The sequence below is a fragment of the Denticeps clupeoides genome, chromosome 2 (assembly GCF_900700375.1).
Source record: "Denticeps clupeoides chromosome 2, fDenClu1.1, whole genome shotgun sequence".
NCBI lineage: Eukaryota > Metazoa > Chordata > Actinopteri > Clupeiformes > Denticipitidae > Denticeps > Denticeps clupeoides.
This window is the reverse complement of record NC_041708.1, coordinates 34,390,347-34,408,779: the sequence shown is the minus strand read 5'-3', so window position 1 is coordinate 34,408,779 and position 18,433 is coordinate 34,390,347. Positions and strand designations below refer to the sequence as shown.

Genomic DNA, 18,433 nt, shown 5'->3' with positions numbered 1-18,433 from the left:
ACCTCCTCTGCTTTGCACAAAACCACTTTGCACATAATCACTTTGCCCTTACTGCTCTTTCTTTTATGGCTCTTTCTTCTTTCTTAAACATTGTAAAAAACTGTAACTCATTTGCACACCTTCACCCTACCAGTTACACATATTTTATGTTAAAGACGTAAAAGTGTAATATTTGGTTATGTTTGCAATATTTGCATATTGGTTCACTGTTTACTTGCAACATTTGCAATACTGTGGTCTGTAGCAGTTGCAGAAAGCATTTCACTGCACATCATACCGTGTATGACTATGTATGTGACAAATAAAATTTGAATTTGAATTTGAATTTGCTGTATCAACCAACACTTTGAGAAGCTTTACAACAGGAAGATGGCACCAGAGTTCTCTCCACCCTCACTTTACACTGGTATGTGGTAAATTAACTAACTTATTTTTCTTTGCAAATCAAAAATTTTAATAAAACAAATTTACAAAATGAGAATTATGAATAATCAATAACAATAATACTATAGACAGGAAGTTTGTGTTTATGCCGATTGCTCATTTACTGCGTGAAGTAAAAAGGGAAGTGTGTTTGTAATGTGGACTACCATGATTGACATTTACACAGAATTCACCAATTTATTTTAATTGCTGTTATCCTGACATCACAAATTCTTGGAGGACGTTTTTATAAAAAAACTTGTTAAACATAAATGATACAATACCCTGTTGTCTCAGGAGAACTCATAGGGGTTCAGTACCTGTTCTGGCAGACTGGTCAGACTCTGCCAGACCTGCACCCTGATTCAGAGGACATGGCCCAATTAATAGAAGAGCATGATGTGGAGGACCACGTGGTCGAAGATGAAAGCTTCTCTGAAATCACAGATGATCCAACTGTGCTTGAGGTCAATGAGCCTCCAGCCTCTCCAGCTCTTGGTTCCTCTGGCATTTTATATGGTCTTGACTCCCACGCTCCCAACACATCCAACCAATCCCTCACCACATCCACCCAGGCCTTTAGCACATCCACCCAATCCCTCACCACATCCACCCAGGCATTTAGCACATCCACCCAGGCTCCCAGAAAATCTGCCAAGTCTCCCAGCAAATACTCTCTGGCTCCCAACACATCCACTCAGGCTCTACCCAGTGCATCTGGTGCATCGGCTTTGCCCTCAAAATCTTCCTCAGAAAATATTAATAAAGCCATGGTAAGTATCAGTGTGTTCATTTTAGAAAATACATGCTTGTAGATTTGGGGTGCAACAATTAGTCGACATTGTTAACAAAAATCGACAACTACAATAGTGACAAGTTTGATCAATGAACATTGTCACCTGAGGTATTGTAGAGAAGGGTGTGGATGCGAAATAAAGAGAAGCAGAGCATTTCTCAGCCACTATTACTTATTACTTTAATACACTGATAACAGCTGTACTATCCTAATCTCCACAGCACGCACTTGCCGGCCCATCACACAAACTAACACTCACCCAAACGGTGTGTGCACCAGTAACCCCCCTATATTGATCATCCTTTGCCCTTTTCCAATGCTAACAAATGTTTCACGGTGGTTCTTAATTCTGAGGGACCATCACAGAATTAAGCAGCTTTTGTTTGGCAACTCACTGGTGACTCACCGAACGAAGATTCAGCTGGTGGAAGTGAATCAGACCACCCTCGTCCAATGGCACAACAAAAATGTGAAGATGTGGCAGATGCTCTGTGTTCCACCTCAGGGTGCTACATTGCCTTTAGCCTTTACCAAGTCAGAAGAGCCTATTCAGGGGGCACCCATTCCAACTGGAACAGAAGGTCAATACCCGCTGCCAGAGAGCACAGTGGATCAGAGGCAGATGGTCTGTAGTCTGGGCACAGGTTTCATCATGCCAAAGGCACAAGCAAGGCAAAGTGAGTTTGCCACACCCGCAGAACCAGGCACAGTTCTGGCACCACGGATCCCCACCCCAGCAGGAAAAGTCGGCATTGTAGTTGTTCGAGTTCCCGTGCCAGTAGCGCAGGCGACCGCGCCTTGCGCTGGTCAGTCTGCTGCCACAAAGGAAGGTAGAAGCCTCCAAAGCAGAGCATATAGGCGAAGAGTACTGGGCAATACTTGTAAAAAGTGTGGCCAGTTCCGCAATGCACAGACAGGGCACAGCCAGTACCGTGGCCGGGTGCACTGCCCTCATTTTGAGACTCTTCCTGCAAGTGGTTGCAAGAGATGCGGAAAAAGTCCACAGCTCAATGTAAGAATTCATGAAACAAATGTTAAAGTGTTATTCTTTACTCTGATTGGTGTTGGGGGGGGGGATCAAACATAATTCAAGAATGCATCAATGGTGTAATACTGAGGACGTTGTTGGTCAATGCTACTTGAACGTTGAGAGGACTCCAAAACTCAGTGCTAGTATCAGAAAAGTAGCCATTGGCGCCAACATTTTGCAACACATTGCTTCTTGTTCTTGAGAACTCTTTTCGCATTTCATTTTCATTAATTCTTCCTCAGTTGATCTGAGAATCATATGAGTTTGCGAACACTCAGTTTGTAGTTCTTTAATAAAAAGATGAGTTTTCTTTACCTCTTCTTCCAAAGACTTCTTTTCTTAAGTCAACTGCTTTATGGACATTTCCTGTGATGCTACAATCCTAGTTGACTCTTCAAGTTGTCTTTCCATCTTTTTAGATACTTCTTTGACATTGTTCAATTTACTCATCAGACTGTCTAGAACTCCGAAACTATCTTTTAATTATTCTAGTGTTTTGTTCATTTCTTGTGAGAGAGTTTAGAGCGCCATCTTTACATAGAATTCTTTGCTAAAAGTATTCACTGTTCAAATGAAAGTGCTTAAATAGTTCCTGATGAAAGTAAGTGAAGTGATTGCACACGGTGCACACAACGAAATGTGTCCTCTGCTTTTAACCATCACCTTTAGTGAGCAGTGGGCAGCCATGACAGGCGCCCGGGGAGCAGTGTGTGGGGACGGTGCTTTGCTCAGTGGCACCTCAGTGGCACCTTGGTGGATCGGGATTCGAACCGGCAACCTTCTGATTACGAGGCCGATTCCTTAACTGCTAGGCCACCACTGCCCCATAATTGCATCAGCTCTGCTCCTGAATTACCATATCTGGGGCTGAACTTGTGACCACAAGGTTGCTCGTTGCAATACATCTAGTAGCAAGGTGCCACAGCTCCATTTCTCCCTCTCCTTGTACCAAACAGTAAATATATTAAATATCAAAAGAAGTAACAACAGGCAAATCATGCATTACGTTAGGACAGTTAATGGTACTTTTTTATTCTTAAGTTGTATGTTTTGCAACAGCATTTTTTGTGAAGTTATTATTATTTCAAAAGAGCCAAGTCACATTTTACCCATCATACAGGTGAGCTGGAAGAATCCTGTGCATGTGTGTGTTGTACTAGTAGGTCACAGAAGGAGGCAAAATGTCATCATCCTTAGGAAGCAGTGGAGCAGGAAGAACTATTCCAAACTTCTCGTTCAGCACACGTGGAATTTCCTCCTCGGACAGTTCAGTTTCATTCTTCATGATGTCCTGTCCAGCCTCGGTGGGGTAGCTGGTGGAGACTAGTTTGTAGCCAATGTAGGTGATCCTGCCATGGGGCAACAGAAGGGAGCAGAGAGACTTACAGTAGAAGAGGGAATTGGGGGAGGTCTGGTGGTACTCGCACATGTCTCTGAAATCGTCAAACTTCCGTGGCGTAAAGGTGAACTTGTAGAGCTCCAGCCAGTCTCCAGACCCCGCCCGCTTTTCTCCTTGCTCTTCTGCCTTGGTCTCAAGGAAGAAAAACTCCCCTTGTTGTCTTACACGGAATACTCCATGATTCTGTTTCTGAAGACCGTCAGTGTCAAGTGATAAAGGGAGCTCAAAGCAAGCCCCGAAGCCCACGTCACAAAGCCACCTTTGACCCTCTAGGGTCACCATTATGATGAAATGGTCGAAGGGTGGCCCGTACAAATGGGTGAAACGGTTCATGACCTGACCAGCCAGGACAGTTACACTAAACCCCAACTGGGAAAGGAGCCAGGAGAAGAGTCCATTGGTCTCATAACAGAACCCACCTCGGCGCTGCACCACAATCTTCTCATAGAGCCACGGAAGGTCCAGCTTCACCTTTCCTCCGCTGTGAAGGGTGAGGTTTTCGAAGGGCACCGTGGACACGTGACTCCGGTGCACGCACAGCAGCGTCTCCAGACTCGGCACCAGGGGCCCTGAACACCCGATGCGCGATAAATATGCCGCCACGTCCATTCTGCCTGCACAACAGCTGTCCCACCAAGTATCTCAAGAGCAATACAACAACTTAACTGCAGAGAGGGACAATGTTCATTCCACAGGTCGCCTCCTACTTCCTGTACTGCTGGAGCGCGGAGTCTGCAGTTGCGTAACTGAAGCGTCTACTAACCTGAACAGATGTGAGATGTGGGTGAAATATAAGAGTGTTTAAAAAAAAAAAAAAAAAAGAGACACGAACGATAATTCTGAAAATGTGGCTCATGGATTCAGACTTGTGCCGAACAACAAAACTTTCCTAATGTCAAATACAAATACGACGATGAAATGTAAAATAAGAGGTTGGATTTTTTTTTTTTTTTTAAGAACATGCGTTTTTGCTCACATATCGCTGTTTTCCATTTTCTCTTGTGAGAGTTTGTGTGACGCTGCTCGTTTTTGCAGTGTCACTGCTGGCTTTTCAGTGGCTCCGCCCCGTTTTACTTTTATGCTGCCCGGGAATTCGATTGGACGTCTTGTGTGGGCGGTGCTTCGCCTCATTGGCCCACAGGTATTCGTGTGAATATCCCCGCTTTCTTAACCACTAAAGTGTATATTTTTTTCTGCGCAGAAAATTGCACAAATGGCCAAAGCAGCGCGTTTCAGATCGCGTTCAAGCATGTGGTTTAGTCGTACGATTTATATACGCGCCGTGTACACCAACCTTTCGTTTCCTATACGTTTCTGACTAAGGTTGCCAGTTCACAAAGAAAATTCAACTATACGCGTGTGTAAAATAACGTTGTCATGCATCTACGTTAGCGAGTGTAAAATGGTATCTGTTGTAGTTATGTTATAACAAATAAATATATGCAAATATTATATTCAATGTTTTTAAAGGTATTTAAAACTTGATTATGACACCTGTCCTTTTGAAAAGGGACACATTGTAACTATATGGAAAATATGTACATGGCGGGCCGACATGAAAAGGCTTATAAAATAGCTCTGGTATTTGCCTCTCTGATAAGCTATATCATGTACTCTGGACCGTAATGCAGTGAGCGTACCTGCTCATTTTAAACGTTAAAGGGATTCTGTGCTTCAGCAAACAACTTGATCCTCTCCGACAGAGTATATCTAAACTTTGTTTAACTACAGCTGATCTGGCAACACGCGTGAGGGCGGGTACTTAGTGTTTGGTTGCTAGGTGACGTCGCAGTCGAAACAGCGGCTTTCAGGAAGTTGTAAGACGTGCCAGATGATACTGTGGATGCACAACAGAGAATTGAGGCAATTTCTAACACTGACGTATCTAATCTTTAAGGTAAGATCATAACAAGTGCTTCTATTTTATAAATAAACAATTTATCAAAAGATAAAAAAAAGATCTTCACCATATCAATTACATTCAAATATAACTGTGACATCTCTGTACCCAGTAACTGTGAACATTACAAATAATTTCAGAGACTGAAATTATACATTATTTTTCTACAAATATTTCTTCTACCTTTTTAACTCCACTACTTCGCAACACTCAGAAATTTCCCGTTTTGCTCATTTTTTAAAACGAACTAAAATATTTCTTGAAACTACAAATGTATCACTTTCAATATTAGACTTACCTTTACATTTACAGCATTTATCAGACGCCCTTATCCAGAGCGACTTACAATCAGTAGTTACAGGGACAGTCTCCCTGGAGCAACTCAGGGTTAAGTGTCTTGTTCAGGGACACAATGGTAGTAAGCGGGATTCGAACCCGGGTCTTCTGGTTCATAGGCGAGTGTGTTACCCACTAGGCTACTACCACCCTAGTACCAGACTTTCATTAGACTTTCAACTTCTTTGAACTGGTGTTATCTATATTATTCACATTCTGCATTTGATTGTTTTTATTACGACAGAGTCACACTTTTTGGTTTAGAACACTTAAAGTGCGTTAAAATTATGAAAGGCTTAGGATATGGGAGAGTCATCTCTCCAGAAGCACTCATAATAAGAATATTGAAACTATTGAATATTGAGTTCATTAGACTTATAGTACAACCTGTTCTGCTAACCCAACATTAATGAAAAACTGGAAATTAAATCCAAGCCTGCTCAATGATCCTCACTTTAAAGAACAGATAAAAAGAGAAATCCACATCTTCTTTTCTACCATTCCGTGGGATGCCATAAAGGTGGTCCTGAGAGGGAAAAATCATAGCAATATCCTCCTATAAAAAAAGATGAGAAATGAGAAATTGGGAGAACTACAAAATAAGCTAAAAGAATTGGAGAAAAAACATAAAGAGCGAACAGCACAGCCTCTATTGGAGGAAATCAAACAAAATTTATAATTTGACAACGTATAAAATCAAGAAAAATTTGATGTTCCTTAAACAAAGATATTATGAAGGCGGATCCAATTCATTGAAAGTTCTGGCCTTTAAACTTAAAAAGAAAATAGCACAGAACACAATTAATAAAATCAAAGATCCAGTGACTATAATAGCAAAAAATAAACTAAATGAAATAGGAGTCTTTTTAGGAGTCTTTGAAACATTTTATAAGACTCTGTACTCTAAAAAGACAGGAAGCAGCATAACTGAAATGGATAATTTTTTTGGACTCTCTGGAACTACCAGTGTTAGATGAAGAACAGAATAAAATAATGATTGAGGACATAACTGAAAAAGAGCTAAAAAGTTTTTGATTAATACTTGATTGTACATGTAACAATTGAAACAGAATGTCAATAAAAACTAAAAAAAAAAAAAAAAAAGAAAATGATTATCAGCAAAAACATCAACCCCAAGATATCCAAATGATCAAATAACATCAAAGGAAAATATCATGAGAAAATATGCTTCTCACAACTTCATTAATGCCTTTGACTCCCACACCAGAGCAGTATTATTGAGCAGAAACATTTGACAGTGTGAAGGCCAAATAATTTCTCATTTGATTGATTCAAACAAGGTTTCTGCCACCTTGGAAGGGTGATAACAGCCCCACAATCTCTGTTGTATTGGCCCAGATGGGTACATTTACAAACCTGGGTCTTCTGGTTACCCACTGTGTACCCACTAGGCTACTACAACCCTACACCAGGGGGCAGCTCAGCCCAATCTTTGTATATCTTTTCCTCAATAAACTTTTAAAAGACCTCTCATCACCTCATCACCTGGCTCTCGAACCTCGGTTTTCCAGCGGAAAAATCCAACACATTCATGCACCTGGTCATTTGTCCATCACTCTCCACCAGTTGCTGTTCGTTCTTCTTCTCCCATGTTGCTCCCAAGTTGTTTTTTTCCTGCGTCTTCCCTTTTTTCCTCAAGAGCAAATAGCAATATCAATATTCTCAAATTATTCCTGGATTGTCTACAACTCAATATGTAGCAGTTTATATCGGCTCATATCATGCAACTCTTCAAATAGTTTTTATTATTTCTTTTTAGTGTTCTGGTGCTGGTGCTTAAAGATATTTGCTTTGTCTCCTAATTTTGCTTCACCCTTCATATATAATTTGATTCAAAATGCATTTATTGTTCAAATGAACTTGCTTTATGACTGTACTGTATTGGTCATGACAACCAGTGAGCTCCGCCCGAACTGTTGCTGTCTGGATCCATCATATTTCCCATCTCCCATTATTCCCCAGTCACAGTTGTGGTAGCTATTCAAAAACGTTGAGACACTTTGTAAAATATAAATGAAACAGAGCGCAATGATTTACAAATCATAACAGTCAAAGGCAATGTCCCAATGTCTAAAAAGAACGAAATCAATTTGACGGTAAAAAGTTGAGACAGTTCCGTGTTCACCATTATGTAGTCCCTTATTCTTTTAACAACACTGGAGTTTTGGTTGTAGATGAGGTTTAGCTGTGAGGTTTAGCATTGTCTGGCTGAAATATGCAAGGCCTTCCCTGAAAAGATCTGGATAGGACAGTGATGCTTAAAATAAAGAAATAAATCATTCATCATATCATGTGCATTCAACACAAGATCAACACCTCTTGGGTATATCCACAAAATGCAGCATCTTCAACCTTCCCAAATTCTCCCACATCACCCCTCTGCTACGTTCCCTCCACTGGCTCCCAGTAGCTGCACACATCGGATTCAAAATACTGATGCTGGCCTACAAAGCCAAACATGGAGTAGCACCATCCTACCTCACAGCCCTTATTACACCTCGCACTGCACCTCGTATACTCCAAGCCTCCAGTACTGCTCGCCTGGTCCCTCCATCTCTGAAGGTAAAAGGAAGACACTCATCTAGACTCTTCTCCGTCTTGGCCCCTCGGTGGTGGAATGAACTTCCCCTCGAGGTCAGAATAGCTCAGTCACTGAGCACCTTCAAACGACAGCTCAAGACCTTCCTCTTTAAAGAATATTTAGATTAAATTGTAATTTTCTTGTTGTCGAACTTTGTGTACAGAATCTACAACAGAGTGAATAAAATAGATGTATTCATAGTTGGGGTCCTAGTGAACCGGAATTGATCTCTTCATCGTTGGTAACTTGAAAGCACGTTGTAAGTCGCTCTGGATAAGGGCGTCTGCCAAATGCCGTAAATGTAAATGTAAATGTAAATGTACTTGCGAGACCAAAAAGAACATGATTCACTCCTTTCATTCAGCTCCCGTATTCTTGCAGGGTGAAGTCATGCCACTCCCGGACACAATGTACTGTGCTCAGCAAATCAGGATTCCTCCAGAACTGCCTGACATTTTAAAGCAATTCACCAAAGCTGCCATACGAACACAGCCACAGGATGTTCTGCAGTGGTCAGCTGCGTAAGCTCCTTTTTCATCTCTCCAAGGTGCTCTCATGTCACAATCATTGTGCTCAGAGTCCTGATTGTTCTTGCAGGTATTTCTCTGCGCTATCGAAAGGCGAACCTCTTCCTGTTAAAGACAGGCTAGAAATGTCAGGGCAAACAAACAATGGGCTCACCCCGGGCCTACTAAAAGTTCTTCACAAACAGGTAAAATGAATTGCTGATGGCAGGGCGAAGCTTGCTCTGTCTCTATCAGAATCACCATTGTTGACAATCTGACATATTCCGTTGGTTCATCTTCAGTGTTCAGCAAAGGAAACGATCACAAAAGAGGAACTACAGGAGAAATGGAGAGGCCTCAGCCTATCAAGCGATCAGCTTGATACCCTCCTGGCGCTAGGTAGCTTCAGTGAAACGATCGATTGGATGCAGTTTTTTGCACTCGGCTGCAGTGCATTAGGTGGGGTAAGTGGAAAATAATGGTTAAAAAAGTTTTACAGTAAGATATTTGGTCTGTACATTTCAAGGCATTATAATTGTACTGGATAACATTTCACATGACATTTAACCCCAATGCACTACAGATGCAAGACATGAACTCGCATCACAATCTTTCCCTGTGTACAGACCATAATGGGTGCTTTGAAGCATGCCTGTGAAATCCTGACTCAAGATCCAGAAGGGGGCGCTGCTCGTATCCCCTATGACGCCTTCGTGAGTCTGTTCACATACTTGGCTCACGTGGATGGAGAGATCCCACAGGACCAAATAGACAGCTTTTTGAACAAACTGCAGGAGTCAGTGTGAGTACACAAAACTGGCCAAACCTCTCCACTTTTATGACCCCACCTATTTTGGATATCATTTGGCATGGATATCATATGGAGGGAAGAGAGACTCCGATGATCTTCTCAGTTGTCCTCACTATCTGCTGTAGGGTCTTGCGGTCTGATGCAGCACAGTTCCCAAACCAGACAGTGTTGCAGCTGGTCAGAATGCTCTCAATGGTTCCTCTATAGAAAGTGGTGAGGATGTTTAGGGAATTCTGTCGCTGAGCCACGTCTGAGAAAAACAAGTTTAATGTAATCCAGTTTATTGTCTAGGGAATGGACGTTGGATAAAAGAACTGACTGGAGAGCCAGTCGGCTGGGATTAGCACTTAGCCTAGCCCAGATCCCTGACCGTTTTCCGCACTACCGGTTTCTCGTGCACCACTTGCAGCCGGGTTTCCATAGGCCTGTGGTGGTGTTTTCCGGGCCCTGTAAGCCTGCTCTCCGCAGCAGTCCGAGCATGCGCAGTTGCTCGCATAAATCCTCCTGTATGTCAGCATGTGTCTTTTTCGGTATGCTGAAAAACAAAGGAAAAAAACACCATTGTGGAACCGGAAAAGTCCCTGCGAGCTACTGTACGACCCCCACAGTAAAAGCACAGACCTTGTTCTTCCCGTCTCTGTCTCTCCTGGAGCAAAAGGGGGGCCCGGGCATGCCCCAGTTGCATGGGCTTCTCCGGTGGCTGTGAGGCGGCAGTTTATGGGGATTCCTGGATGCATGATGGAGAGGGCCGAGATAGTGGTGCATGATATCTGCGTTCCTGGCTTCTCTATGTTGCCAGTTGGATGATTTGTAGGACCCCCATCTCATCCTTTACCGTGTCATTTGCCTGTGTGTGGAACCTGTCATAGTCTGTCACACTGTGTGCTCCCTGCCTCATGATCATGAGGTATAGAGAAACGCTGATCTGTCCCCGGTCTCCCCCTGAAAAATTGAAGGCCTCCAGAGAGAAGCATAGGGAGTCGCACTGCTTTAGAAGTGGTGTGGCCCAGTCCAGTGCTTGTCCGATGGTGTGAGCGCTTGCTTGAGCCTGTATCATTTGGACCTAGACTGTCAGAGTGGAGAGGGTGGTACCCAGTTGTACATGTGTTTGGTGCTGCTGCTACTGGCTGGTCTGCTGCTGCAAGGAACGTTGCTGCAGTTGAATGGATGGCAGCAGTTGACTGAGGGTATCCTGTATGGACACCAGATCCATTGCATTGGGTTAACTCATACTGTCAGAGATCAGGTTCAGGGGCACAGGTTTACTGTGGCATAGGCATAAGGGAAGATGTAGAGGAATTCGGTACCAGAAGGGCTCGGTTTGTCAGAGGCAAAGGCAGTGGGCAAAGCGTGGCTCAGAGTTCATGAGCAGACAGGGGCAATCCAAAAATTGTCAAAGAGAAACATGATAAACGGGTTGAGATCTATGTGGAGGAAGGGGGTCAGGCTTTCAGGTTAACTGCAGGGATAGTAGAGAGATTAAGCCATTTGGTGGTGTTGGACCAGGTTGTGTTTATACTTCCAGAGTTGTTGCAGGGTTCTTTTCCCATTAGCATGGTGACCCGAGCCCAAGCTAAGGTGAAGGAAATCCCTGAGGAGTCAATTAAAGACCTCCTGGCTGTGATGCCGTATAACGAGATGGAAATAAACTCACCTAAGCAACCGAAAGTGTTAAAGACAGGCAGGCAGAGCCAGAGGGAGAAGTTGTTTGGGACAATGCAGAAAATGTCAGAACCTGAGGTGGGTCCAGAGGAAGTGGGGGCTGGAGTGTGTGAGCTTCCCAGTAATTTAAGCAGCCTACAGAGGGAGGACGACAGCAGTGGTGGAAGAGGATGATGTATCACAGCAGTTCTTCCCATTAAGGTCTAGATCCGTTGAGCTGGATTGCAACTCCACTGCTGCTGTGGAGTCAGATGACTGTAGTCCATCATTCCTTAGGGTTTGTTTCAAGACCAGCCGGGCCACACAGCACCTGTGGAGCATGGTATCCTCTTAAAAGACACTCGCCCAGTGCCGCAGAGGATGTATCAGATCCCTGAGTGCTTGTTGCCAGCACTCCAGGAGGAGTTTGAGGGGATGTAGCACCTTGTGGTCATCGAGCAGCCTGATGGTCCTGGTTCCCAAAAAGGATGGGAACTTGCATTTTTTCATTGATTTTCGTCAGGTCAGTGCACAGTCACAGATTTTAATGCCTACCCTATGCCGAGGCTTGAGGACCTCATAGAGTGGCTGGGTAAGGCACAGTACATCACCACCCTGGATCTTTGCATGGGTACTGGCAGGAGCCTATGGCCAAAGGAGCATGGCCTTATACTGCTTTCCGGACCCCCCTGGGTTTATTTTAGTTTACAGTGATGCAAAGGGCACACACCTACTTTCAGAGGATCAAATGGACCAGGTATTAGACTGTACTGGTGCATTTGCAGCGGCCTACCTGGATGACATAGTTATATACAGCACCACATGAGGGCAGTACTTGGCACACCTGGGCACACCTGTGCTGTCTGCATCAGTCTGGGTGCACAGTCCAGTCCTCCTTCAGGGGGAGGGGACTGAGCAGAAGCCTGTGGCTTACATAAGCCGCAAGCTCTTTCCACGTGAGACCAGGTACTTGGTGGTGGAGCTAGAGTGCCTGGCAGTAAAGTGGGCTTTGTTGGGGCAAGAGTTTACCCTAGAGACTTACCACAGAGCTTTACAGTGGTTGTGGAAGATTGCAATACACGTGTGAGCAGGTGTTTTTTTTATCTTTGCGACCCTATCGTTTTTAGGGACAATACAGGGCGCGCAAGCAAAACCAAGTTGAGGACTTGTCTTGTCACCCCAGAGTCTTCAGAGAGGAGAGGAAATTCCTTTTGACTATGTGGTGCATGTTGTAAATGTATTATGTAGTTACGTTAAGTCTTTTTTCTGCACGGGTGCCAATTACACATAATTTATACTGACTACACATCCCACATTGGGATCCTTGTATAATTTGAGTTATGTCTTCTTGGTTATGAAAGAGTGAATTGCGAATATGTATGTGTATATATTTAGATATAGAGTTCTAGATTCGACTTGATTGATGACCACCTACTTTTTCCCCCTTACATTTACATTTACAGAATTTATCAGACGCCTTTATCCAGAGCGACTTACAATCAGTAGTTACAGGGACAGTCCCCCTGGAGCAACTTAGGGTTAAGTGTCTTGCTCAGGGACACAATGGTAGTCCTGGGTCTTCTGGTTCATAGGCGAGTGTGTTACCCACTAGGCTACTACCACTAGTACATATTGAGCTCACCCAAATGAGGAGATGGTGGGTGTATTTATTTAGGGGAACTGAGTAGTAAGTCGGGGGCCTTCGTGCCTCAAGGTTAGGTTGGTGTTTCAGTGACTGGGTAGCATTGGTGTTGCAGCTTTTGAATCCTGATCTGCCAATGTGCCACTGAGGTGCCACTGAGCAAAGCACCGTCCCCACACACTGCTCCCCGGGCACCTGTCATGGCTGCCCACTGCTCACTCAGGGTGATGGGTTAAATGCAGAGGACAAATTCCCTGAAGCTGTAGTTGTTACGGTGGTTGTGGCTGTGGTGACCCTCTGGTTTGTTTCATGCTGGGTCATCGTTTAGCTGCTTCTGTTTGTTTTCTCCGAGACACGGAATCAAGCGCCCAGACCACCGTCAGACTCCAGTGAAGAGACAGCAGATAAATCCTGGTTCCTGGCAACTGCTAAACGATGACCCAGCATGAAACAGACAGTGGCATTGTACGGCCGATACTGAAATATGTGGTAATAGTGGTATATTGGTGCTACAGTGGCCCGGTACCATAACAAGGACAGCCTAACTACCGTGAATTTAACACTGTCTGTGTCTAACACTGTGACTGTGTGATAAAGTGGATTTTATAATTGACACTGTGTCAAAATGAAGTGAAATGAGTGTCTGGGACTTTAACAAAAGGCCAGAGAAAACAGATAGGTTTTCAGTTTGGATTTACACACTGAGACTGTGTCTGAGTCCCGGACACTGACAGGCAAGCCATTCCACAACTGCGGAGCTCTATATGAGAAGGATCTGCTCCCAGCTGTGGCCTTCTGTACTTTTGGTACCAGTGGTGACCCCGCACCCGTTGATCGAAGCGGGCGTGGCGGGTCGTAAAGAACCAGAAGTTCGCTCAGGTATTTTGGGGCGAGACCATTTAGAGCTTTATAGTAAATCCTAAATTTGATGGGTAACCAGTGCAGTGATTGTACTCATGTAATATATATTTCTGAGCTGAGCTGTCATTGTTGTACACTACATTGAATAAATTCACATTCTTTACCTTCTTGTTGCCACATAGTTTTTCCATTTGTATATTGATTTTGTATTGATTTCAGTTTTTAGACACTGTTAAAAGCCACGCCTTGACATTTTTGTAGTGTTAAAACATCAGTGTTGCGGTGCGTACCACCACACATGTTACTGCTTAGTTGAACGATAACAAATGAGGAGAGAATATTGGTTCCTGGTGTTCTAGGAGTGATTGAATCCTCCCACAATATCCTTCACCTTGTGACTACATCATATTTTGGCCGTTGAACATAAGTCAATATAAAACAGATGCAGCACATTGCTTAAAAGACGCTGATTAAACACAATACTGCAGATGCAGGTTTCACAACAGCAGCTCAGTAACACACAATCTGAACTTGATACGTATCAGGATTATATGCGGCACTATATGAGACATGAGAAGGCATGTCATGGGGTTTCTGATTCTGTCAGAGGAATTCATATTTCAGCTTTTTTATGGTCAATCCGTTCACAACACTGAACAGCTGGACCCCTGTTTAGTATTTTTGATAATTAACTTATATACAATTGGACTGATGTTCTCTAAATCTCTCAGTATTTCCATGGTCGTAGGGTGGTAGTGGCCTAGTGGGTAACACACTCGCCTATGAACCAGGAGACCCAGGTTCAAACCCCACTTACTACCATTGTGTCCCTGAGCAAGACACTTAACTCGAGTGTCTCCAGGGGGGGACTGTCCCTGTAACTACTGATTGAAAGTCACTCTGAATAAGGGGGTCTGATAAATGCTGTAAATGTAAATGTAAATCTTGCTTCAGCAAGGAAGTAAGATGGTTGCTCCAGTTCTATGTTCTTGAGTTTTGTGTTCGCTTTGTCTTCTGCTGCTCTGATTACCGTGATTGTTTTGAATGTTTTCATTTTTTAGAACTAGTTTAAATGTATCCTTACCATGTCCCGTCCTTGTTTTGTCATACATCAACTTACCCTTGGTTCGTGTGTGCACGAAAGTCCAAGTCAATCACACTTCTGTGAAATCAAACTGTCCACTTAAGAAGCAACACTGATTGACATTCAGTTTCAATGCTGTTGAGCAAATGGAATAGACAACGTGGTAATTATAGTCAATTAACAACACATCCCCAATAAAGGCGTGGTTCTGCAGGTGGTGACCACATACAGTCTACAATGCACACAAGTGGCTCAGATAGTGCAGCTCATCCAGGATGGCACATGAATGTTTAATCATCCAGACAACTTTAAAAACCGGAAGTGTTCTGGAAAAATAGGAGATCTGGTCACCATAACTTAGAGGAATTATGCTAACTCCACACAACTTAAAGTCAACATATGCAAATCATTAAACACAAAATATTTCAAACAACCGTTTACTCACCCTAAGAGGCATCAGATTTTGAAACGCGACTCTAATTGAACAAACTGATTAACAGTCTGGTTGGGGTGGCAGCCATAGAACAAAAAAAAAAATAAACACATTGCATTTTAATGTTACAAGATTACAAAAATCTTCAATCTACATCTTCAAGCTACAATTTAATGCAATAAAAATAAAATAAAATAATGATTTATTTTCCAGAGCCATGGGTTGCCAACTCTTCTCTGTCAGGGCTCCTTGGCTCCCACTAGGCTAGGATTATAGTGGCATAGAGGCTCACACCCCTGCCTTTAAACCCAGGTTCAAACCCCACTTACTACCATTTTGTCTTTTACCCAGAGTGTCTCCAGGGGGGGGACTGTCCCTATAACTACTGGCTGTAAGTTGCTCTGGATAAGGGCGTCTGATAAATTCCGTGAATGTAAAATGTAATGTAAATGTATCTGGTGGAATGAACTTCCACTACATGTTATTTGTAAATATAACTCTGGGTACGAGCGTCTGCCAAATGCTCTAACTACTGCCTTTTGTCGATGTGCAAGTCAAACCGATGCCGTTACTGTAATTTTACCCCTGTGCTAGTCCTGGGTTGCTTCAGATCTGTAGAGATAATTAAAATGATCAGGCCAAGACAATGCAATGGATTCTTTGGATTAGAAATATGAACTTTGTTGGTGCAATTTGAATTATTTTCTGTGTAATAAAAATCAATTTCTTCATTTTCAGAGAGCGCCAAGGAGGGATGGTGCAGCCAGCGGACTTTATCTGTCTCTATGAAAAAGCATCACAGTAGGGCTCAAGACGTTTGTCTGGATGATTTACAGATTCTCACACGGGACTGATGTCACTTTAAATCTCAGTTTTTGTCCTCCTCCCCTCTCCAGCATACTGTAATTGTTTCCATAAAAAGTTTGGTCATCTGACCCCTGAGTCATGCAGACTTTTTGTTCAGAAAATGTCCTGGCAGTGGCCACTCATTTGCCAACTGTCATTGTCCAAAGTGTTCCGCTGATGAATTAACAGAAACTAGCGAGTGATTCGGGCTCTCAGTGGGAAATGAAGCCGGTGAATAAATCATATTAAATTGTCTCTGTTCTGTTTGTTTATTAATTATGGCATGGATGTCAGGTGTTACCCGGTAGGAGTTTTTTCATTGACCTTGTTCAGTAGCAGGTTGACCAATGGTGCACAATGACATTAATGAATCCAGTATTCCTTTAAAAGCCGAGTTTCCCATAATCCTCTTCAGAGCTCTTAAACCCAGAAGTAATGATGATCAAGTTCATGGTACGTCTTAAACATAAAGAACATAAATAAAGAACATAAACATAAATTGAAAATTACACGTACAGTCTGTACTTCTGAACATGATGAGCATGAATGTTTAATGAGTGTTGAATGATTATGTTTACATGTTACACATAAGATTTTATAGTATTTTCTTCCATCCATTTTACTTAAACCCTGTTTAGCCATGCCAGGGTTGCAGGGGACCGATCTATCTTTAGGCACAAAGCAGGAACACCAGAACATGGATATATAACTAATACAAAGAAATACTTTTATGCCAGACCATGACTAACTATTGGTGACATGAAATACCCCGCCCCCCCCAGACTTCTGGGTCTGTAAGTATTGCAGTGACTTGGTGCCCTGGGGAATTATCAACCCAGGCTGGGCTGTGAAGTCTTCTGAGGTAATGCGATTGCCTAAAGCAACTTGGCTGTGAGGATAGGGCTAGGGCTTGAGGTCTAAGTAGACACCGCCCTTCTCCTTCTCCACTCATTCTCAGGCCTCTCCGCATCCACCCAGCGTCCCCTCATCCTTCATCGCGGTTGGGATCCACCTCGGAGAGCTGCGAATGTCTGACCTCGCGGTTCTCAGACGTACAGGCCCAAGCCCGGCTTTGTATGAAGCTGTGGGGTTTGAAAGTGTTTGTGGGGGAGGACACTGCAGCCGTGGTCAGATTCACAGCTCACCATTTACTCGTCTATAAAGCCACGCGAGCTGAGTGGCCGCCTGAGAGCTGAGGTCAGGGGAGGCGGACTCAATAAATAATGATCTGAGTTCAGAAACGTTCTGAAAATTCAAAATCAAAATCATAGAACACAAACAATACTCAGGTGTATGAAACAGCGCTCTCAGCAGCCCAAGCAATTTCTTCTGGAGCCGATTATCTATCAGCTAATACAATGCAGATGGCAAGTGGTGCCAGTGGCAGATTAAGGTCAGATAAGCCCACAAAAAGCTCCTGGTATTTAAGAATGACCGTATTTCTCTAGAAATATCAACGTCAGCAACTGTAAATAAATACGGTGAAAATCTCTATTCTGTAAACGAGTTTATACCACAGCCATGGAGGGGTGCAACTCTACTGAAAGATATATAATTTCCATCAAATGTTGATGCTGATCGATCTATCTATATCTATCTATCGATCGATCGATCTATGACTGTTGGACAAATCCTACTGTGTCTGGGGCTTGTTACGTGCCGCTCCCAGTGGTAAGGAAAGGGTGGTAGTAGCCTAGAGGGTAACACACTCGCCTATGAACCACTAGACCAAGGTTTAAATCCCACTTACTACCATAGTGTCCCTGAGCAAGACACTTAACCCTAAGTTGCTCCAGGGGGGACTGTCCCTGTAACTACTGATTGTAAGTCGCTCTGGATAAGGGCTCTGGATAGCCTCTGTTCTGTTTATTGATTGATATTTTATTGATTATGAGCTGAAGTTCAGATGTTACAGTGAGTTAGGTGCTCATTGTTTTCACTGAAATTCAAGAAGGGTTCCCCACATAATAATAATCATCATCATAATAATGCAATAAACGTAGTAAAGGGATCAAATAATCCATTCAAAGCAAACTCGTGAAATGATGTTTATCATGTGGCAGGCAAACGGTGAGCAGGAAATCCCCAAAACTTCAGCAAATTTCCCACCGACCTGGAAGAAA

General features: G+C 43.2%; 2 protein-coding genes across 2 annotated transcripts; one reads left to right on the top strand and one right to left on the bottom strand.

The window, feature by feature from the left end:
- Positions 1-3,251: 3,251 nt before the first annotated feature.
- Positions 3,252-4,660, bottom strand: LOC114784352 (arylamine N-acetyltransferase, pineal gland isozyme NAT-10-like). Its single transcript, XM_028969668.1, has 2 exons — positions 4,625-4,660; positions 3,252-4,411 (listed from the first exon to the last, which is right to left on the bottom strand). The coding sequence occupies exon 2, from the start codon at positions 4,255-4,257 to the stop codon at positions 3,406-3,408; it is 852 nt and encodes a 283-aa protein (XP_028825501.1). The 5' UTR covers positions 4,258-4,411; positions 4,625-4,660; the 3' UTR covers positions 3,252-3,405.
- A 790-nt stretch (positions 4,661-5,450) lies between these two features.
- On the top strand, positions 5,451-16,565 carry ropn1l (rhophilin associated tail protein 1-like). Its single transcript, XM_028969965.1, has 6 exons — positions 5,451-5,545; positions 8,868-9,007; positions 9,084-9,198; positions 9,295-9,456; positions 9,619-9,794; positions 16,203-16,565. The coding sequence occupies exons 1-6, from the start codon at positions 5,480-5,482 to the stop codon at positions 16,267-16,269; spliced, it is 726 nt and encodes a 241-aa protein (XP_028825798.1). The 5' UTR covers positions 5,451-5,479; the 3' UTR covers positions 16,270-16,565.
- The last annotated feature ends 1,868 nt before the right edge of the window (positions 16,566-18,433 follow it).

Coding starts and splice junctions, on each gene's coding strand:
- ropn1l (XM_028969965.1), top strand. CDS start 5,480: ATGATACTGTGGATGCACAACAGAGAATTGAGGCAATTTCTAACACTG. Junction 5,546..8,867: donor TGACGTATCTAATCTTTAAG/GTAAGATCATAA, acceptor GTATTCTTGCAG/GGTGAAGTCATGCCACTCCC. Junction 9,199..9,294: donor TAAAAGTTCTTCACAAACAG/GTAAAATGAATT, acceptor GTTCATCTTCAG/TGTTCAGCAAAGGAAACGAT.
- LOC114784352 (XM_028969668.1), bottom strand. CDS start 4,257: ATGGACGTGGCGGCATATTTATCGCGCATCGGGTGTTCAGGGCCCCTG.